Source organism: Tamandua tetradactyla, chromosome 4 (assembly GCF_023851605.1).
Source record: "Tamandua tetradactyla isolate mTamTet1 chromosome 4, mTamTet1.pri, whole genome shotgun sequence".
Lineage (NCBI taxonomy): Eukaryota > Metazoa > Chordata > Mammalia > Pilosa > Myrmecophagidae > Tamandua > Tamandua tetradactyla.
The window spans coordinates 22,167,645-22,187,276 of record NC_135330.1 but is presented as its reverse complement, the minus strand read 5'-3'; the positions used below and the strand labels follow the sequence as shown (position 1 = coordinate 22,187,276).

The following is a 19,632-nucleotide window of genomic DNA, read 5'->3' as shown; positions in this document are numbered from 1 at the left end:
GAGATTTCAAAGAGTTAAGACGTCATTCTGGAGGTTATTCTTAAGCATTATATAAATATCCCTTTTTAGTTTTTGTTGTATTAAATAGCTAGAAGGAAAAACCTGAAGCTGTTGAAATGTAATCCAACAGCCTTGATTCTTGAAGATGTTTGTATGATTACCTCGCTTTCAAGTGTGACCATGTGATCATGAAAATCTTGTGACTGACACTCTCTTTATCCAGTGGACGGACAGATGAATAAGAAAATAAAGACAAAAATAAATAAATAATAGGGGGTGACAAGGGGTATGAGATATTTTGGGTGTTCTTTCTTCAGTTTTATCTTTATATTCTTTTTTTTTTGAGTAATAAAGATGTTCAAAACTTGATAGTGGTGATGAATGCACAACTAGATAATGATACTGTGAACCACTGATTGTACACTTTGGATGATTTTATGGTATGTGACTCTATCTTAATAACATTGCATAGAAAAAAGTTCACACATTTCTATAATTCATAGGAGAGAAAAACAAACATAAGTAAGGCCTAGGATTTAGAGAAGCTACTGCTCAGATCCATTTGGAGGGATAGGGGAAAATTTCTTAGGGAAGGTGTCATCTGATGTGGACACAGATAGTTGGGGTATGAAGCAAGAGTGGGCAGGGTGTCATGTCACAGGCTTAATGAAGAACATAAGTAAAGCCTCAGAATTAGGAAAGTTAAGGAGCCATCAAGAATTCTATTTCGGCACCAATAATACTCACCACCTTATTCAGAATAAGTGTTCAATAAATACTGGTAGGTAAAATACCTTAGGTGGTGTCTATTTAATTCACAATCTAAAGGGATCGAAGAGTCAGTGAATATCTCATATTAACCGAAAAAAAAAATTTCAAGAATAACAGATATTTCCAAAATGGGACTCCAAGCTCTAACATGTAATGGGAACACAAGAAGAGAGGGGATTTGAAACAGACTTCTTTTTTTGACCGTGCTAGTGCTGTCCTTTCAGGGTCATGGATCTGAACAGATTTTCAGCAATGTTTTGAAGAACTTGTACGTAATAGGTATCTCGGGGATGTTAATATTCCATGGAAAAGGGCTTCTGTGCTCAGATTAACTTGAGGAAACACCGGCATTCCCTCAACAAGGTTAAACCCCTCAGAACTTTGATCCCCTACGTGATTGTGCTTGTCCAAGAGGAAGGGGCTGGTACAATCATTTCCTAGAAATTGACCATGGAAACTATGTTTTTAAGATAGAGGCTCTCATAGCACAAATATTCCATAGCATACTCTGATTTAGATTAGTTGTATCCAAATACTAGAAAAATATAGAAAATTAAATCCCGTTTTGCCTAAATTATAAAGACAGACGTTTCAACTAGTAAATCGCCAGCTACGATTGGGAGATGCCAGCTATATTCCCTTTTCCGTCTGATCCACCCTCCATCTTACCGCTCCTACTCTGTTTTAAGTGTTTTAACCCTCACAATAATTTTATAAAATATTATTATTTCAGTCGTATACGTGAGGCAACTTGAGGCACAGAGAGACGAAGGAATTTTCCCGGGGTCACAAGTATAGGGAGCGATGAAGACCATCATATCAGTGCTACTGAAGAGAGAACGAGAGAGGCCATGCCACGACCCCTTGCTCTTTCATCCACTACTTACGAGGACTGCTTTGTCCAAGCTCTCCTCTCCCATCTGCTTCTCCGACTACGGACCCCCTCCTCATTATCCTCAGTACGCCCCACCCCCTCCCCACCCCCAGTCTTCAGAGAAAAGGGAATCCAGGCTTCCCTCACGCAGTATCTGATAATTCTGACTACGATCATGCAGTCTGACCACGCAGACTTGTGAATGTGACGTCTTTCCAAGCTTCTCATTCACCAATTCCACCTTGATGAGGCAATCACAGGTTGATGAGAAAAATTACACGTTTCAGGAGGAAGCAGATTATATAGCCTTAGCAATTACTCCAAGTCACACAGCGCGGCAGGAAATCAACATGCATCACTCATCTTTGACTGAAATTTCTTTCTTTTTTTTTTTTTTACTGGGTGGGAAGTCAACTTTTTCTTAGCTGACATTCATCTAATTTTCCTTTCTTGTCTCTAAAATAATAATTCCAGATTACTCCTCCGGCATTCCACCTCAGCAATCTGTACGAGTTTTTCAGTAGTTTCTCCCAAGGAAAACAGAAATGTCCCTCTGTTCCCTTCCCTCACCCTCTCTCATCAGATTCCACCTTTCAGTCATGCTTGGGTGCTCCTGATTCCTACTCAAAACCTTTCTTTCACCTCCTTTCTCTTTTTCTCTCATTATAGATTCATCGCTCTGCTTCTCTTTGCCTCCCACTGCCATCTGACAAATCCCTTTTAAAATAACACTGATGACTCACCCTGTGGATTCTATATTCCATTTATATGCACCTTTTTACCCCCAAGAGGCATAGTTTCATAGATATTCAGTCTTATTTTTACCTTATCCTTGTGAAAAATAATTCTCTGTCATAGGGAATAAAAATGTAGTTTGGGCATTTTTGCCTGTATTACCCAAGTACTGAGGCTGATAATGAGAATTTTTGCTTTCCCAGGCCTCTTCCTTTTCCTCATTGTCCCTCTCTTTTGTGCTTTTTAAATTTTCTACGGGGTCTATTAGACTAATATGTTACCAATAAGTTGTGCTATTTCTTAATCAGTAACCAAGGCGCAAAACCAGAGTTGTCTCTAATTCATTCCCCACTTCAGTTCTGTTTTAGACATGTCTTTATACCAGCCTCCTTGTGCCTAGTCCTGCTGGGGCTACCTGATTCAGGCCCTCTTCTCCATTCTGGACCTTTACAATGGTCACCTAAGACATCTCCTTCACTCCCGTCCATTTTCTGCACACTTGCAAGTCATCCTAAGCAGCAAACCTGATTATGCTCCTTTTCGGGTCCCTCTACTTAAAACCCCATCCTTCATCATGACTCTCAGGGCCTTCTGGATCTCGCCTCGAGCCACCTTTCCAGTGTCTATATCCCTGAGCTGTATTCTCCGGAAGCCTGGAACCCAGCAGTTTCTCTTGCAACGCCTTGCTTTCCCCTGCCTTTGTTCTCTCCTTCATGCAGTCGGTTCCCTCTGGGAGGAGTGTCCACCCCTAACTTCTCTTCCTGGGAAGCTCATTCTCTAGTTTAAAGACCAACAGTGCATGCTGGACACTTGGGCTCCAGTGTGAATGATACATACAAGCAGCTTCCAGTCCAAGGGGGGAAACAGATAGGTAAGGGGATGATTTCAATACATATTGATACATTTTAGGTCAGGGGTAAGCACAAGAGAGCACTAAGGAGGGGAACGGAACCAAGGCTTAAAACCATTTATTATTTTGAGATCTCTTATTCCTAGACTTTGTTTTTCTTTTCATTGAATTGATATCTAATATAATAAATCACAGGGTTACAGCCAATAAACTCCGTTCCTAGCTAAATGAATTCAAAGCAGCCAGCCAATCAGTTAATTGTGGACATTATCTATTGTGTACACTATTTGGCTGAAACATCTTCGCATCACATAGTGCTGCCTCTGATAATGTGATGAGTTAAGAAGACATGCCCATACTATGACACACATCATATTGTTATTATCTCTAGTAAACTCCTAGGAGATAAAGACATAGCTCAATCAGTAAACCACTGCATTTGCCTTCTGTGATTTTGCTAATTTTCATCCCTCATACAGCAAGTGTTTTATTCTTAGTAGGAACTTGCTTTCTTTAAAACCAGATTTGAAAATAATTGTGGACAAATGAGAAAGCATAGATGATCCCACCTTTTGCTAGAAGGCAGCTTTTTCACACTTTCTACTCCAGTTAACTAGTTATATAACAAGAGAGCTCATTATAACAGGCTGCCCTCAGCTGCCCTCTGAAAGTATTTGACATAGCTGATTGTCTCCTCAGAGCTAGAAAACAGAGAGTACATTCTCTTACATTGAAATTGTCAAGACAAGGTCAGTCGTTACTATCTAGAGTCAGATAGAACGGGGTATATTCATCATCAGCTACTTGGATAGTAGAACTATAAGCATTAAACAAACCAGCAATTTAATGATTACACAAGAGAACATGACTGACCAGATGAGCATCTAATGAAAACTACTGCCAATTGTGATTGCATTCAAGAATTTTTCCATGTGGTAGGTAGGGTGGCATTAAAGCTTGTTTGAAAGAAGCATAACTTGTATGATAACTAGACTAAAAGCAATCCGAGAAATCACAGGAAGACAGTAAGATTATTGTCCAATTCAAAAAGCATTTATTTTTACTTGAATGATGTATCTTTCCATCAAAAATCTAACCATAGCCTCAGCAAATGAAAGAGCGCTGTCTTTTATCCTTTCACAGGAGATCAAAATGAAACACGGGGAGGTGAGAGAACTTGCTCAAGATAAAATTTGAGTGAAGCCACTTTTTGAGATGTGGGCCCTCATAATGGTGTCCAAATGGCATTTAGACTTTTTTCTCCCTTAGTCCATGAATAAAACTCTGTTATGATGACATATTGAAATAGATTTTGAATTGTTGCCATTGTGGCAATAGTCAGTTATGACTCGTCCGTAAACAACCATTATAAATTGGAACCCAGGAGTGATGAATATAGCTTTCATCTCTGAAAAACCCTGGCCAAAATCTCTACCATTATGGATGCTATCAAAGGGTGATACAAGTAGGACCTTTCCTAATATATAATGAATAGACTATGGGAATGTTCTTAATAATAAATATTTATTCATTAGAGCATCTGAATGAATGAATGTGAAAGACACAAAAAGTGAAAATACAAGAAAAAAAGAATAATACTTTCTTACAAGGTGACTGTCACCTATGTAAGGTTAGTCCATGAGCTTGTAAAGGTGCATAAGCTGGCTGGCTAGCAGGAGGGAAAAAGGCTTCTAGGCCGCCAGGGTCACAGCTGTGTTGGTGGATTGTTGGGCTCCTGTTGGGTTGTTCTTGATCATTTTTCTCCTGTATACAGTCTTGCTGTCCACACTTTTGACAGCTGCTTTCACCCACCCGGCCTGTGGATCAGCACAGATTTTAAGTCCACGCTTGGTAATAAAACTGCAATGCAAGGAAAAGACAGAAAAAGTTAGGCACATTTTCAAAACCTCGGGGCCAGGAATTGAGTTCCCACTAGCCACAAAGGGACCTTGTATAGACATTACTGGAAGAAATCATCTGTCAGAGCCTTGAAGCCATAAAAGAACACCCATTTTCCCACTATTTATTTTAGCATAAAGGGAAAAATATCTCCAGATGATGCCCTACTCCTTTGTTCACCATAATTGCAGGCCTCTCTCCTCATCAGTGCTTCCAAATGTTGTAACTAAATTGGACATTTGAAGTTATCTGGACCAATTATTACATATCCTCTTCCTTTACAAACCTAAACACTCTCATTTTATTTTTTGGACAAAGGGTAATTTTCTTTATCTTAATTTTTTAGGGTAGTGTTTGCAATAACATATTGGAAAGAGCTGCTATTCTGAAAATGAGATCCTGGAAAGAGAGTGGTAGCATGCAGGATAATTTTTGACACAGTTCCTTGAGATATTGCAACTGATAAAACACAGCACTCTACCTTACCCCAACCCTAAGCATCCCACAGAGGTGTAACTAAGTGGTGAAATCCCGACTTGGGCCAGCCTTCTCTTTATAAACCTAGCCCTGAGAACTGAGCATATGTATTCTTCATCTGGTTTCCAGTTTCCAAATAAGAATGGTATTATATATTTAGTGGCCAAATTTTTTTTGTGATTCTTTATTCGATGGCCCTGCTTTATTTGGTGGCTAATATGGAAAAATTAAGGGCCTGTTTGTTGAGTATTTCCTCCATGCTGAACTATTTTTCCTGAGGAGGGCAGCATTTCTATATATTGTGCTCCACCAAACCCAGCTTTTGGGGAGACAGACTCACATGACTGCTTTCATGGCACCCTCCTTGATGGTGTAGGTCTTGATTCTGTGGACTGGCAGTGCCTGTGTAGTTAGACTTAAACAGATGCTCTTTTCTGGGACTTCACTCCCCACACCTGCTGAGCAAAAAAGACAGAAGTGAAACTAGAAGTCAACAATTAAGAAATGAGGAGGTTGTGACTGAAACATGTGGCTCTGACTGAAAATATTAATTATTCCTGAAGGATATTTATTCTTGTTGTCAGAGCCAAGGGAAAATAAATGTCAATAGAAGGAAAAAGTGATCTTCTAAGAAGTATCTGTGAACGCTCAGGAGAGGCTCTGGAGGCTGAGTCTCACCTGGCTGGGTATGTCTTGCAGGTTTATTTGGTATAGCAGAGTATAAAATGTGGATGTGTTCGTTAGCACTTATCATCACAGGGGCTCTACCAAATTCAAGCATTTTATCACAAATGGTAACAGCATTCATAGTAGTCATGAAGAATAGTCTCTCCTCCACCCCTGAAAGTTGATCTCCTGGATATGAAGGGGGCTTCCATGCATTTTTTGTGGGTTTTCTTTTTTAATAGAAAACATCGATTTGTTCCAGAACATATACTCTCGAGCTCATCCCCACATAGTCACTGAATTCTCAAAACTTTTGTGAATTTATCAATAGTAAATATACAAAAACTACAAAGGCATATATAATCATCACTGCCATTCAACAGCTAACATGAATCAAGAAATTATTTGTGAGGAAAGCTGAGTAGTAATCACATGATTTATTCATTTTAATCTCAGACAAGTGCATGTTATTATCTTCAATGTATAGATAGTAAGCGTAGGCCCAAAAAGGTTAAGAAATTCACCCCAAACCACCCAATTAGGAAGAAAGGAGACCAAATTCTGAGTTCTCTCTGTCTTCAGAGCCTACAAAGTCCCCTAGAGTCAAAATTGCCTTTCCCATTTTGCATGTGGGAAGTACGAGGCTTCCCTCAGGGAGAGCAATTTACTCCAGTCAAAACTAAAATGTGTGTCCATCCGCTTCACACCCATTTCTTATCACATAACAAATCGCCTTTCTACTTACCTTCCACAATGTACTCAGTGAGACAGCAGATCCCAAGGAAGGCTACAAGGAGACGTCTCATGGCTGAGGTCCTGCTGAATCTGTGCTGGAGGAGACACTGAAGAACGGGTTCCTCTGAAGCCCCTTTTATTCTTTCAATGGTCAGCACACTTCCTGCAGCGTGAGGGGGCTTTCGAGGTGGGTGTGGAATTGTGGAAAGTCTTCGTGGTGCTGACGTTTTCTTTTTTCTTTTGAAAAAAAGAATTAACCAAAGAGTTCCTTTGCCCCCAACCCCACACCTTGTTGCCTTTTCCCCTTCTCTTGTGGCTAATGTGTCAATGAAACTAAATGCATGCTTAAAAGAATATGTGGTTGTCTCATCTCCTGCCACCATCTAAACTCAGATCTTCCACTGATCTGAGTACCCCAAAGCCGTATCTGAATCAGGGCCCAAGACAGGCCATAGCACTGGCCCCAGAGAGAGAGAGTTAGTTCCGGAAATGAGGTGGGGTGGTCAGTGAAGTCCAATTTGCCCACCCATGTCATACAACATCCGCTGTGCATGGGGCTTCCACAACCATGACAAGTGGAGCCACTGAGTGGCGTCCCCACAGTTTTACCCCTGGGGGAGGTGAAGGGACACGGCTGCCACACTGAGCTTATTCCGTTGCCTTCTTTTTCTTCTCATTTCTCTCCTTCTCTCATTTCCTCACATCACTCTCCTCACCCAAGGAACATTTAAGTGTTTGAGCATGTCTATATGTATTTGCTTTAGCACGCTTAAATGTATATAAATATATAATTTTAATAAGCTTTTATTATATACATTTAAATATATACATTTTAAAAAGCTTTTGAAAAGCTGTCATGACATCAATCAACTTTTTATTTGAAAGCCAAAGAAGGAAAATGATTATAATTCTACCAACCTGACACAATTTTTATTTTCAAGGTTTTTCCTATCATGGTGTATTTGTATGCATGTATTTGCAGAGCTTAATTAGAGAACATCTATAATGAAATTTTTCATGAATATGTGCTTTAATATCAGCTGAAATAGTTCCCTTTAATAACCCGTAATAGGAATAGGAAACTTTAATAACTAGGAATGGGTGAAACTATATGATCATTTTTATAGCTCTTGCTTACATATTGCCATATACTCCACCCAATATATGGTTTTAATTTGCAATGCCTTCAGCAGTGTTTGAGTGTGAGCTGCTCAGTTGCTCTGAAATGTTTTTGCCACTCGGTTTTTAGTTGTTCTTAGTGTTTGTTTCAAATGAAATCCATAAAATGTATTTGTTGAATATGTGTTTAGATAAAAGGTTTGACCACTGCTCTTAGGGATATGAAAATAAATTTCTATAGTTCCATAAAATTACAGCTTAACTTCTAAGAAGTTTTGCATGCTTAGCTTTTAGCTCTCCAGCCAGACTTTACATCTGAGCTCCCAAATGTCTTTTCATTATTTCCACCTGTCCACACCATCAATCCTTAAACTCTGAACATATCTTTCAGCAAAAACTGCTTCTCCTCTTTTATTCCTTGACATAGTTAGTGCTGCTGTCTTCCATCCAATCTCTAAATACAAGAAACTCAGGGGTCATAGCAGATCTCTTGCTATCTGCCCCTATGTCATTCTCAACCAAGCCTTACTAATTATAGTTTCTAAATAGCTCTTCAGTATGTTTCTTCCTTTGTTTCCCCGCTGCTGAGGGTAGGCCGTCATCATAGCTTGTTAGGACGAGTGCAGTAGACCAACAGGGTTTCCAGGCCTAGGTCTCCACCATTGCCAATCTGTTCTCCACAGCATTGAGTCCAAAGCCATACTCTAATCATGTTATCTCCCTACAGAGAACCTCTGCTAATGCACATTTTGAACAGGGTTTATCTCAAATCTCTTGTTTTTACACACATGCTTCAAGATCTAGCACTGCTTTTCTTTTCAGACTCATCTTCCACCTCTCATTCACATGTTCCCAAACCTCTAGACTTCACAAACATATGTGCGGTGGACTAATTTTGTATACTTCCTTACTTCTCTGTATGTTGCTTACTTAATCCGGATGCCCATCCCAACTCCTTAAGTGGTTACCTGTAAATATCTCCTCTCCCTATAAGACTAGGTTCAAACACCTTTTCACGCAAAGCCTTTCCTGAATCCTGTAGATTAAACTCTACCATTCCCTATAGGCCTCTGGAACATTGCCCCCCACCCCAATCCCGTTATATTACTAATCTTATTGTATTCCCTGTTTGATTACATTTCTACATGTCCCACCAGATGGTGTGCTCTTTAAGAGCGGGTAACTTACTTTAGTACTAGCAGATGACTGGTATGTAGTAGTCACTCAGAAAATATTTTTTGAATGAATGAATTCTTTTCAAAAGACCAAATTATAGTTATTGTTCAATAAGTGAAGAGTAACCACCCAATATCAGAAATGCAGGGGACTTTGCCTGTGACTTTCTCTTATATTTTCAACCAAATAGATGATGGCTGATTTTTTTTATTTAGCATATTGAAACAAAATTTCTCAAGCTCCCAAAATGGCTATTCACTTATACGTTTTCAAAGCATGCACTAGAGTTCCTGGTGGAGAAGTAACAACCAAGAAAGTAGAAACCCAGTGCAAAAATGGGCATAATCTGCTAATGTGTGAACTTTGATTGACAATACTAATTGAGGGTTATTAGTTATTAGTTATAATGAACTTGACTGATCCTTGACTTCTCTCTTACTCTTACATGCCCCACCCAATCTTTCAGCAAATACTCTTGGCTCTGTGTTGTCAAAATAGAAACTGAACACTTTGCACCATTGCCACAATCACCCAACTCCAAGCCACCATCACCTCTCACCTGGATTAGTGCAACAGCCTCTTATCTGCTCTTCCTGCTTCCTCCCTTGACTCTTTCAATTTACCACAGCTGCCCATGTGACCATTTCAAAATATAAGTCACATCATGTCACTTTTTGCTCAAAACCTTTCAGTGGCACCTATTTTTATGTGTTAAATCCAAAGCCTCTACAAGGACCCATAAGCGTCCCTGTTATCTATTCTTTCCTCTCTTATTCACTCTCTGGCATCATCTCCTGCCACACTCTGTTTTTCTCACTGTATTCCAGTTACAGTGACCTCCTTGTAGTTTCTCAAACATGTCAGTCAATGTTGCGGCCTCTGGGCCTTTACACTTGCTGTTCCTCTGCCTGGTATTCTCTTTCCTCAGACATAAGTATGGCTCACTTGCTTACCTTCTTCAATTCTTTGCTCAAATGTTGACTTCTCACTGTGAGTTTCCCTGACCAGTCAACTTAATTGCACACAGACATGAACTCTGGTATCATATGATGTATCTTTGCTGCTCTGTTTTCACCCATATCACTTAGAACTACATATTATAACAATAGTTTATGTATTCAATTTTTTAGTGTCCCTCTCATCCTAGGACGTGCCTTTTTCATTGTTGTTTCCTTGGATGCTAGAACAGTAAGTGACACATAGTAGATGCTCAGTTAATATATCCTGAGTGAATGTAAGTATACATGAGTATGCTACTTCATGAGTGTGTGAACATGAATATGTGTATGCAAACTAATATTTATACCTCCAAAGTCTATACTCTGGAACGTTGGTACAGTGTAGATATTTGAGTAAGAGAGTGGAATGGTGGAAACCATTTTTGAAGGAAAGCATTCATTTTTAGGGAAGAAGTTGGAAATGAGGATTGCAAATAAAGAAACTCAGCATATATTCTCTTTTCATTTAACTTTCTGATTTGAATATTTTGATTCATTTGAAAAAATTACTTTGTATTTCATCCTATGTTTATCAGCCATCGGGATTTTCTGTTCTTTGGAAAGCTTTTTTTGTATCATTTTCCCATTTTTAAATTGGGGCATTTTTTTTTATTATTTGTATATAATAATGCTTTAGGTGTTTTTCATCAGTTATAAGTGCTGCAAATATTTTCTTTCAGTCTCAGTTTGGCCTAAGTTTGTAACTTGTCTTTTCTATCAGTCTATAGTTTGTCTTTATGATGTCTTTGAGCAGCAGAAGTTCTTCATTTTGATGTAATCAATTTTATCAATCTTTGATTATTGTTGGTGTTTTTGTGCCTTAACAAATTTTTCCCTTCCCCAAAGACAGAAAGATGTGTATCTCTATTTTCTACTAAAAATTTTTAAGTCTTGCACTTTTTTATTTTGATTTCTCTTGGTGTTCAATTTCTGTATGCGGTGTCAGAAAGACATCAAATTCATTTTTTTCCTCTTTAAATAATCAAATTTTTGACCTCTGATTAATGAATAGCTCTACCTTTCCTTCACATGCTTTCATCATATATCAAAGTTCCATGTATGTGTGTGTCTGTTTCAGATTTTCTCTGCTGTTACATTAGTCAATTTGTCTATCCCTGTACTAGCACTACCCTGTCTTAATTACTACGGCCTAATAATTTAACCTTAATTTCTAGTTAAATTAATTTCTAGAGCAACCCCCTTCGTCATCCTTTTTTATGGACTTTATTTTTTTAGAGCAGTTTTAGGTTTACAGAAACATTTTGCAGAAAGCACATATATGTCCCCTTGCCCACCACTGCCCATGCACAGTTTCCCCTATTATTAACATCTTGCATTAGTGTGGTACATTTGCTCATTTGCTACCACTGATGAACCAATAAATTAACTGACGACTGTAGTTTACATTAAGGTTCACTCTCTGGGTGTACATTTTGATGGGTTTTGGCAAATGCATGAAGTCATGTACCTGCCATTATAGAATAGTTTCACGACCTTCAAAACAGCTTGTGCCCTATCTATACATCTTTCCTCCTTCCCTCTGAACCTGTGGCAACCACTGATTTTTACCTGTCTTTATAGAGCTGCCTATTCCAGAATGTCATAAAGTTGTGATCATGCAGTATGCAGCTTTTGCAGATAGGCTTCTTTCACTTAAAAATATGCATTTAAGATTCTTTCACGTCTTCTCACATCTTCTTAGCTCATTTCTTTTTCTTGTGGAATAATATTCTGGTGCATGGATGTATTATTGTTTGTTTATCCATTCATCTATTGGATATTTTGGTGGCTTCCGATTTTGGGCAATTAGAACAAAACTGCTATAAATATTCATGTGCAGGCTTTTGGGTTTTGGGGTTTTTGTTTTTGTTTCTGGTAGATGTAATTTTTTAACTCATTTAGGTAAATACCTAGGAGCACGTTTGTTCGATCAGGTGGTAAGCCTGTGTTTAGCATTGCAAGAGACTGACAGACATCTTCCAAAGTAGTTGTACCATTTACATTCCCATTGTCATGAGTAAGATTTCCTGCTGCTTCACATCCTCACTCACCTCAACATTTGGTGTCATTTGGGATTTTAGTTAATCTAGTAGGTTTATAATGGTATCTCATTGTTGTTTTAACTTGCACCTCTCTCAGGACGTGTCATATGCATATTTTCCATCTGTGTATCTTCTTTGGCCTTATTATTTTTCTTCAGGAGTGGCTTGCTTTAAGCTCGTTCACTAGCAATCATGAAAATAGAAATCAAGAGCACAGAACCTTTCCATGTGTATCCTCATTCAAATGTGAAAATGAAGAAGTTTGACAATCCTACTATGATGACAAAGATATAGCACAACATACATTACTCTTGGGAATACATATCCCATTATTCATGACATTATAAATTGATAAAACACACTTTGGAAAGTATTTGGGCATGTAAAGCTAAGCATTTGCATAACTTGAAGATCCAGGAATTTCACTGTTAGGCATATAGGTAGAGAATTTCACAGGAAAGGATCACATAGGTGCAATTTATTTGGAATGTTCAAGTTCTTAAGTTATGGTAAATGGTGGTAGATTATAAAATTTAATTAATTGAATAAAAGAGGATCATGAGTAGACCAATGATGATGGTGCAGCAAATTCAAACTCTCAGTAACTTTTTTACTGATTTCAACATTTTTTACAATTTTAATATTTTCTGACATTTTTACAAAACTAAAAATTTATTGTTCACTCACACAAAGACAATACAGATGTTCCTGATCAGTTGGCATACCCAGGAATATCTCCTCCAAAAGATGACTTAGGAATCTAGGCTGCTTCCACCTTTGGGCAATACCATAGTCCAGTGATCTTGGAGTACTTCTCTTCCAGCTGCAGGGATGGGGAAAGAGAAAACATGGGAAAGGCACACCTGTCCTTAACTACTTTGGCCCGGAAGTAGTATGTGTTTATTGGTCATATTTCATTTATACAAACCAGTCATCTGGTTCCATTTAGGGTAAGGAGGAAGAATAGAATTGCAGACATCCTGTGAAGAAAGTAATCTAGATCTGTGCCTAGGAAGAAGAAGAATAAATAAGTTCAAACAGGTCCTGCAACAGTTAGAAGATTACAGTTAGACCAACTGGGCACCTAAGGTTCTTTTTTTTTTTGCATGGGCAGGCACCGGGAATCGAACCTGAGTTGCTGGTATGGCAGGCGAGAACTCTGCCACTGAGCCACCTTGGCCCGCCCATTTAGGTTCATTTTTTTAAGGATAAAAGTCAAAGAAAAATTGATATGATTGTTATTTTCTTGGAAACATGTCCCCATAAAATAGCTTTTAAATTGCTGGAGGTTTTTTTTCTGCTAGATTAATAAAGTTTGGTTGTATGTTTTCTGATATAAATGGTATGATTATTCTAAAAAAAAATTCAGCACTAAAGAAAAGTTTTTAAAGAAGTAAAAATAACCCAGATCCCACTACCTAGAGTTAAATACTTACCCACGCTTCACAGGTGGTGGACCTTCTTTCAAACTTCTCTCTAAGTAAATGTCTATTGCATAGATTATTTCATAATCTTTCTACAGTATTCAATGGCTGCAAACTCAGATTGTTTGTACATTAGCAATGTAGGAGGCTTTGTGTTAAGCAGTTAAGGGCATTAAACCACTTAATCCTCAGAACAATATAAATTAAGTAGAATTATTGTCTTTGTTCTATAGATGAAAAATTTAGGCTTAGAGAAGTCAAGTCATTCACCCACAGTCGCAAAGCTTAGTAATGATAGAGTGGAGATTCAAATGCAGCAGTGTTAGAAAATAAAAACACAAGTTCTAAACCAGTGCCCTTTACTGTCAGATAGTCTCTGATATACTGATCCTCTACAGATGAGCCCTTGAGTTATTTCCTTTTTCCCCAACCTTAATCCATCCAGCAATGATGATATACAACTCTTTGTACTTTTTATACTTATCTGCATATCTCTTTAGCATAAGTTCCACCCAGGAAGTTGGCACAAGGCAGTCTCTTACTTCCATAAAGATAGCTTTCTTTAAACTATATGTAAAGATTGAATATGAAGCTGGTTGGTTTATTAATGCCACATAAATAGCTCTAAATGATTATAGCTTGTCAGCTGATCTAAAAAGCCAAATTTTGCATATGAAAGCCAATTTATGAGCATTGATTTATGATATATAAAATGGTGGTTTACACCAAGGTCAAAATAGGAAATGGTTAAACTTCCACCAGTTTAATAAACTGGTTAATAAACAGTTTAATAAACTGGTTAAACTTCCACCAGTAAGGCATGAAAGTACTTGTTTCCCAAACCACACAGATTTTTATCAACCATTTGAGCCACTGCAAACTCATAGGTGATAGATTATCTGTTTTTGTTGTTCACGTTTTAGTCACTTTTATTACTAGTAAAGTTGATCATCTTTTCTATCCTTTGCCTTTTCATATTCTTTGTCCATTTTCTTTGGGATGTTTGTCCTTTTTGATTCATAGGAGCATTGTGTCATTTATTGCAACTATTTTTCTGCTATTTTTTTTCCTATTACAGTAATGTTAGTTATATCTAACAAGTGAGAGTTCTAGATATGTACATATTCATACAATTCTGATTTCAACAGGAACTGCATATAGATGAGCCAACAAAAGATATGGAAATCTTGTTTTGCTTATTTATGTTTTAGTTTCCTTGAATGTTTTCTGAGATCTAGATGAGAGGTTTCTGTAAGATGGAAAAGTATCCTGTTTCTGACATTTTCTTTGAAGAAACTCATCAAATCATGAATGAATAGAACACTACCTATTACTCAGAGCCCTTCCACCATATGTTCCTTATTTATTGAACAGGTGACTTGTGAAAAAGAAGCATCACTGAAAAGGGAGGAAAAGTTACTCAAAGCCATGGATGCCAGTAGAGGCTTTACCATAAATTAGCTTCAAGGACTCAGCCAACCATTTAGACCTTTCAGCAACTCAGTGTTCCTATTTTTACATTGGGAATAACATTTGTCAACCTCATGGAAATATGGAACAGACTGGCAATTTTACATCTAGAAAATATTGAGTATACCAATATAGTATACAGATTGCAAATCTAATCTATAATCATGATCTTTCGCCCTTGGTATTTAGACCACAGAGTTTGTCAGACGATAATGCAATTAAGGAAACAGGGAATTTCTAGGCCATAGGGTAATTCTCTGTTTAAGTTTTTCAGAAACCGCCAAAGTGTTTTCCATAATGGCTCACCAATTTACATTCCTACCAGCAATGCACGTATGTTCCTATTTCTCCACGTCTTTGTCAACACTTGATATTTTCTGTTCTTTTTCTTTAATAATAGTTACCCTGGTGGGCATGAGAGATATCTCATTGTAATTCTGATTTATATTTCCCGAATGTCTAATGGTGTTAAGCATCTTTTTATGTGCTTATTGGCCATTTGTATGTCTTCATTGGAGAAATGCCTATTCATGTCCCTTGTTCATTTTTGAATTGGCTTGTCTTTTTACTGTTGAGTTGTAGGAGCTCTTTATATATTCTCAAATAAAATTGTTATCAGATATATTATTTAAAGTTATTTTCTTCTATTCCATAGTTTGTCTTTTCACATTCTTAATAATATTCTTTGATGCACAAAAGTTCTTACTTTTGAGGAAGTCCCATTTATCTATCTTTTTTCTTTGCTTGCTCATGTTTTTGGTGTCCTATCTATTCGCAATCCCTTGCGAAAATATAAGGCACAGAAGATTTACCCTTATATTTTCTTCCAAGATTTTTATGATTTTAGCTTTTATTTTTAGGTCATTGATCCATTTTGAGTTAATATTTGTATATAGTATATCTTAGGGTCCAAATTCATTCTTTGATATGTGGATATACAGTTTTCTCAGGACTAGTTGTTGAAGAGACTATGTTTTCACCTGTAAGTAGACTTGGCACCCTTCCTGAAAATCAGTTGAATATAGATTTGAGGGATGATCTCTGGTCTTTCAATTCATTCTATTGGTTTATATTTCTATCCCTGTATCAAACCCATACTGGTTTTTTTCTTTTTTTTTTTTTTTAACTGTATCTTTGTAGTAAGTTTTGAAATGAAAGCATCCAAATTTGTTCTTTTTCCAGATTTCCTTTTTGGCAATTTGTGGCCACTAGCCCCAGTTCCATATGAATTTAAATTTGGTTTTTCCATTTTGGCCAAAAAAAAAAAGACTTCTGGAATTTTTATTAGGATTGCAGTGAGTCCATATATCACTTTGAATAGTATTAGTGTAATAACAATATTGGCTTCCAATGCATGAATAGGGGATGTCTTTAATTTCTTCCAGCAATATTTTGTAGTTTTCAGTGTACAAACCTTTCACATCCTTTATTACATTTATCCCTATATATTTTATTCCTTTAGATGCTATTGTAAGTGGAATAGGTTTCTTGATTTCCTTTTGGATTATGCACTGCCAATGTACAGAAACACAGATGATATTTGCATGTTGATCTTGTATCCCACAACTTTTATGAATTTGTCTATTAGGTCTAGTAGCTTTCTCATGGATTCTTTGGTATTTGGATTTTCTGTATGTAGGATCATGTTATCAGTACTTAGAGATTGCTTTACTTCTTCCTTTTCAATTTGGATGACTTTAAGTTCTTTTTCTTGCCTAATTCCTCTGGCTAAAGCTTACAGTACGATGTTGAATATCAGGGTAAAAGCAGACACCCTTATTTTTCCAGATCTTAGCAAGAAAGCTCTCAGCTTTTTACCACTGAATATGACGTTAGCTGTGGGTTGTTCATATATGCCCTTTATCATGTTGAGGAAGCTCCCTTTTATTTCTAGTTTTTTTAGTATTTTATAAAGAAAAGTTCTGGATTATGTCAAATCTCTTTCCTGCATCAATTGAGATGATCCTATACTTTTTTCTCTCCATTATATTAATGCAGTATATTTCATTGATTGATTTTCTTATGTTGGACAACTCTTGTATTCATGAGATACATCCCACTTGTCTGCATGTATATTGCTTTCTATATGCTATTGGATTTGCTTAACTAGTATTTTCTTGAGTGCTTTTACATCTGTATTAATAAGGGATATTAGACGGTTGTTTTCATGTGATAGTTTTATCTGGTTTTGGTATCAGGGTACACTGGCCTCATAGAAGAGGAAGTATTCCCTCTTTGATTTTTTTGGAAGAGTTTGAGAAGGACTGGTGGCAATTCTTCTTTCAGTGTTTGGTAGAATTTAACAGTGAAGCCTTCTGGTTCTGGTGGTTTCTTTATCAAAAGATTTTGATTATGATTCAATCTCTTTATTCATTATTAATCTACTCAGATTTTCTATTTCTTCTTAAGTCAGTTTAGGTAATTTGTGTGTTTCTGAGAATTCGTCCACTTCATCTAAATTATGTAATCCATTGAAGTACAATTGTTCACAACATTCTCTTATAATACTTTCAATTTCTACAAGTTTGGTAGTAATGACTCCATCTCTCATATTAATTACTAGCATCTTTTCTCTCCTTTTTTGCATACTAATACTAGCATTGTATTTACTCATGTTTTTTGCCTTCTTAATCTTTATTTCTTCATCCAATTCAAGTTATTGTCTTATGTCCTTTCCTTTCATTCTGAAGCACTTCCGTTAGCATTTCTTGTAGGGCAAGATTAGTGGTAATGACCCCCTTTGGGTTTTATTTGTCTGAGGATGTTTCAATTTCTTGCTCATTTTCCGAAGGGCAGTTTTGCCAAATATAGAATTGTTGGTTGGAAGTATCTTTTCTTTTCTTTCAGCACTTTAAGTATGTCATCTCATTGTCTTCTGCCCTCCATGTTTCTCATAAGAAATCAGAACTTAATCCACTCTGTATTATGTATCACTTCTATATTCCTGTTTTTAGGATTCTCTGTTTTTGGCATTTGGAATTTGACTATAATGAATCTTGGTGTGGTTTTCTTTTAGTTTAACCTATTTGGAGTTCATTGAGATTCTTGGGTGTGTGACTTCATGTTTTTTGTCAAATTTTGGAAGTTTTTGGTCTTTACTTCTTCAAACATTCTTCCTTCCCATTTCTTTTTCTTGCTTCCTTTTGGAATGCCCATATGCATTAGTATGTTTCATGTGTCCCACTGATCCCTCAGATCTGTTCAGTTTTCTTCATTAGTTTCTCTTTCTGCCCCTCAGACTGAATTATTTAAATTATCCTTTCTTTAAGATCACTGACTCTTTTTTTCTGCCTGTAAAATCTATGGTTTAACCCCTCTAGTAAATTTTTAATTCAGTTATTGTACCTTTTAGCTCTAGCATTTCTGTTTGTTCCCTTTTTAAAATTACTCTTTATTTAATTTTTACTTTTGTCAATGTATTGCTTTCCTAATGTCCTTTGACTCTCTGTCCCTCTTTTCCTTTAGCTTATAGAACTTATTTAGGAATGTTGACTTGATTTCTTTGATTAGTAATTCCAATGTCTTGGCTTATTCAAGGATGGTTTTCATTGCTTCATTTTGTTCCTGTGAATGGACCATCTATTCCTGCATCTTTGTATATCTTGTTGATTTTTTTTATTGAAATATAGACATTTGGATATTTTAATGTGTTAACTCTGGATTCTGTTTCTCCCCTTTCCCTCAAGACAGATTTTTTTTTAAGTCAAAAGTTGTTTAGCAAATTTTCCAAACTATTTCTTTCAAGACTGTATTCCTTGATTTTTATAGTCATTGAATTCTCTACTCTTAAATTGTAGTCAAGTAATATCATGAAAAATATTTCCTTGACTACCAAGAGCTACCAAACAAACAAAAAAGAGTAAAATACACCTCTTCCAGTCTTTGTACATTGGTTCTGTGCTGGCTTTCCTTCAGGTCTCAACCAGTCTTCCACTGAGCCTAAAGAGCAGTTCTAGGTGGAAGCTTACAGTCCTCTCAGATCTTTCTGGTCATACATCTTACCCTGGACATGCACACATGACCTTATAAATTTCTCTGTATACAGGGACTCTCCTAATGCCCCACTCTCCCCACAAAGTTCTCCATAATCTTTTCTTCTGGGTCTCAGGCTCTCTGTATCTCAACAACAAAATGTTTTGTCCTGGTAGCTTCTGTTTGATGGTTTCCTTACAGTGTTTTAATAGCCATACATTGCAGTTCTCCATTCAGGGTAAGTTCTGGGACAGGTAAGAAAGAGATGAGCATCTTGAATCAGTCCTTCAGGCTGCCACCAGACAGGTGAGAATCAGGAATAAACATGCATACACTCTATTCTGCAAATAAGATGGGCTGTGTTCCCTCCACAACCAAGACCAGGGACCCACACTGGGAGCACACACTACCACTAAGCTGTACC

The 19,632-nt window shown here is 37.1% G+C and overlaps 1 protein-coding gene across 2 annotated transcripts; it reads right to left on the bottom strand.

Moving 5' to 3' along the window:
- Window positions 1–4,735: 4,735 nt before the first annotated feature.
- Window positions 4,736–7,183, bottom strand: XCL1 (X-C motif chemokine ligand 1). 2 transcript variants are annotated; one of them, XM_077155741.1, is made up of 3 exons: window positions 7,018–7,183; window positions 5,947–6,064; window positions 4,736–5,090 (listed from the first exon to the last, which is right to left on the bottom strand). In XM_077155741.1, the coding sequence occupies exons 1-3, from the start codon at window positions 7,076–7,078 to the stop codon at window positions 4,922–4,924; spliced, it is 348 nt and encodes a 115-aa protein (XP_077011856.1). In that variant the 5' UTR covers window positions 7,079–7,183; the 3' UTR covers window positions 4,736–4,921. The 2 variants fall into 2 exon arrangements, with proteins under 2 accessions (XP_077011856.1, XP_077011857.1); XM_077155742.1 differs by having other exon boundaries at window positions 5,947–6,061; window positions 7,018–7,169.
- Between the last annotated feature and the right edge of the window lie 12,449 nt (window positions 7,184–19,632).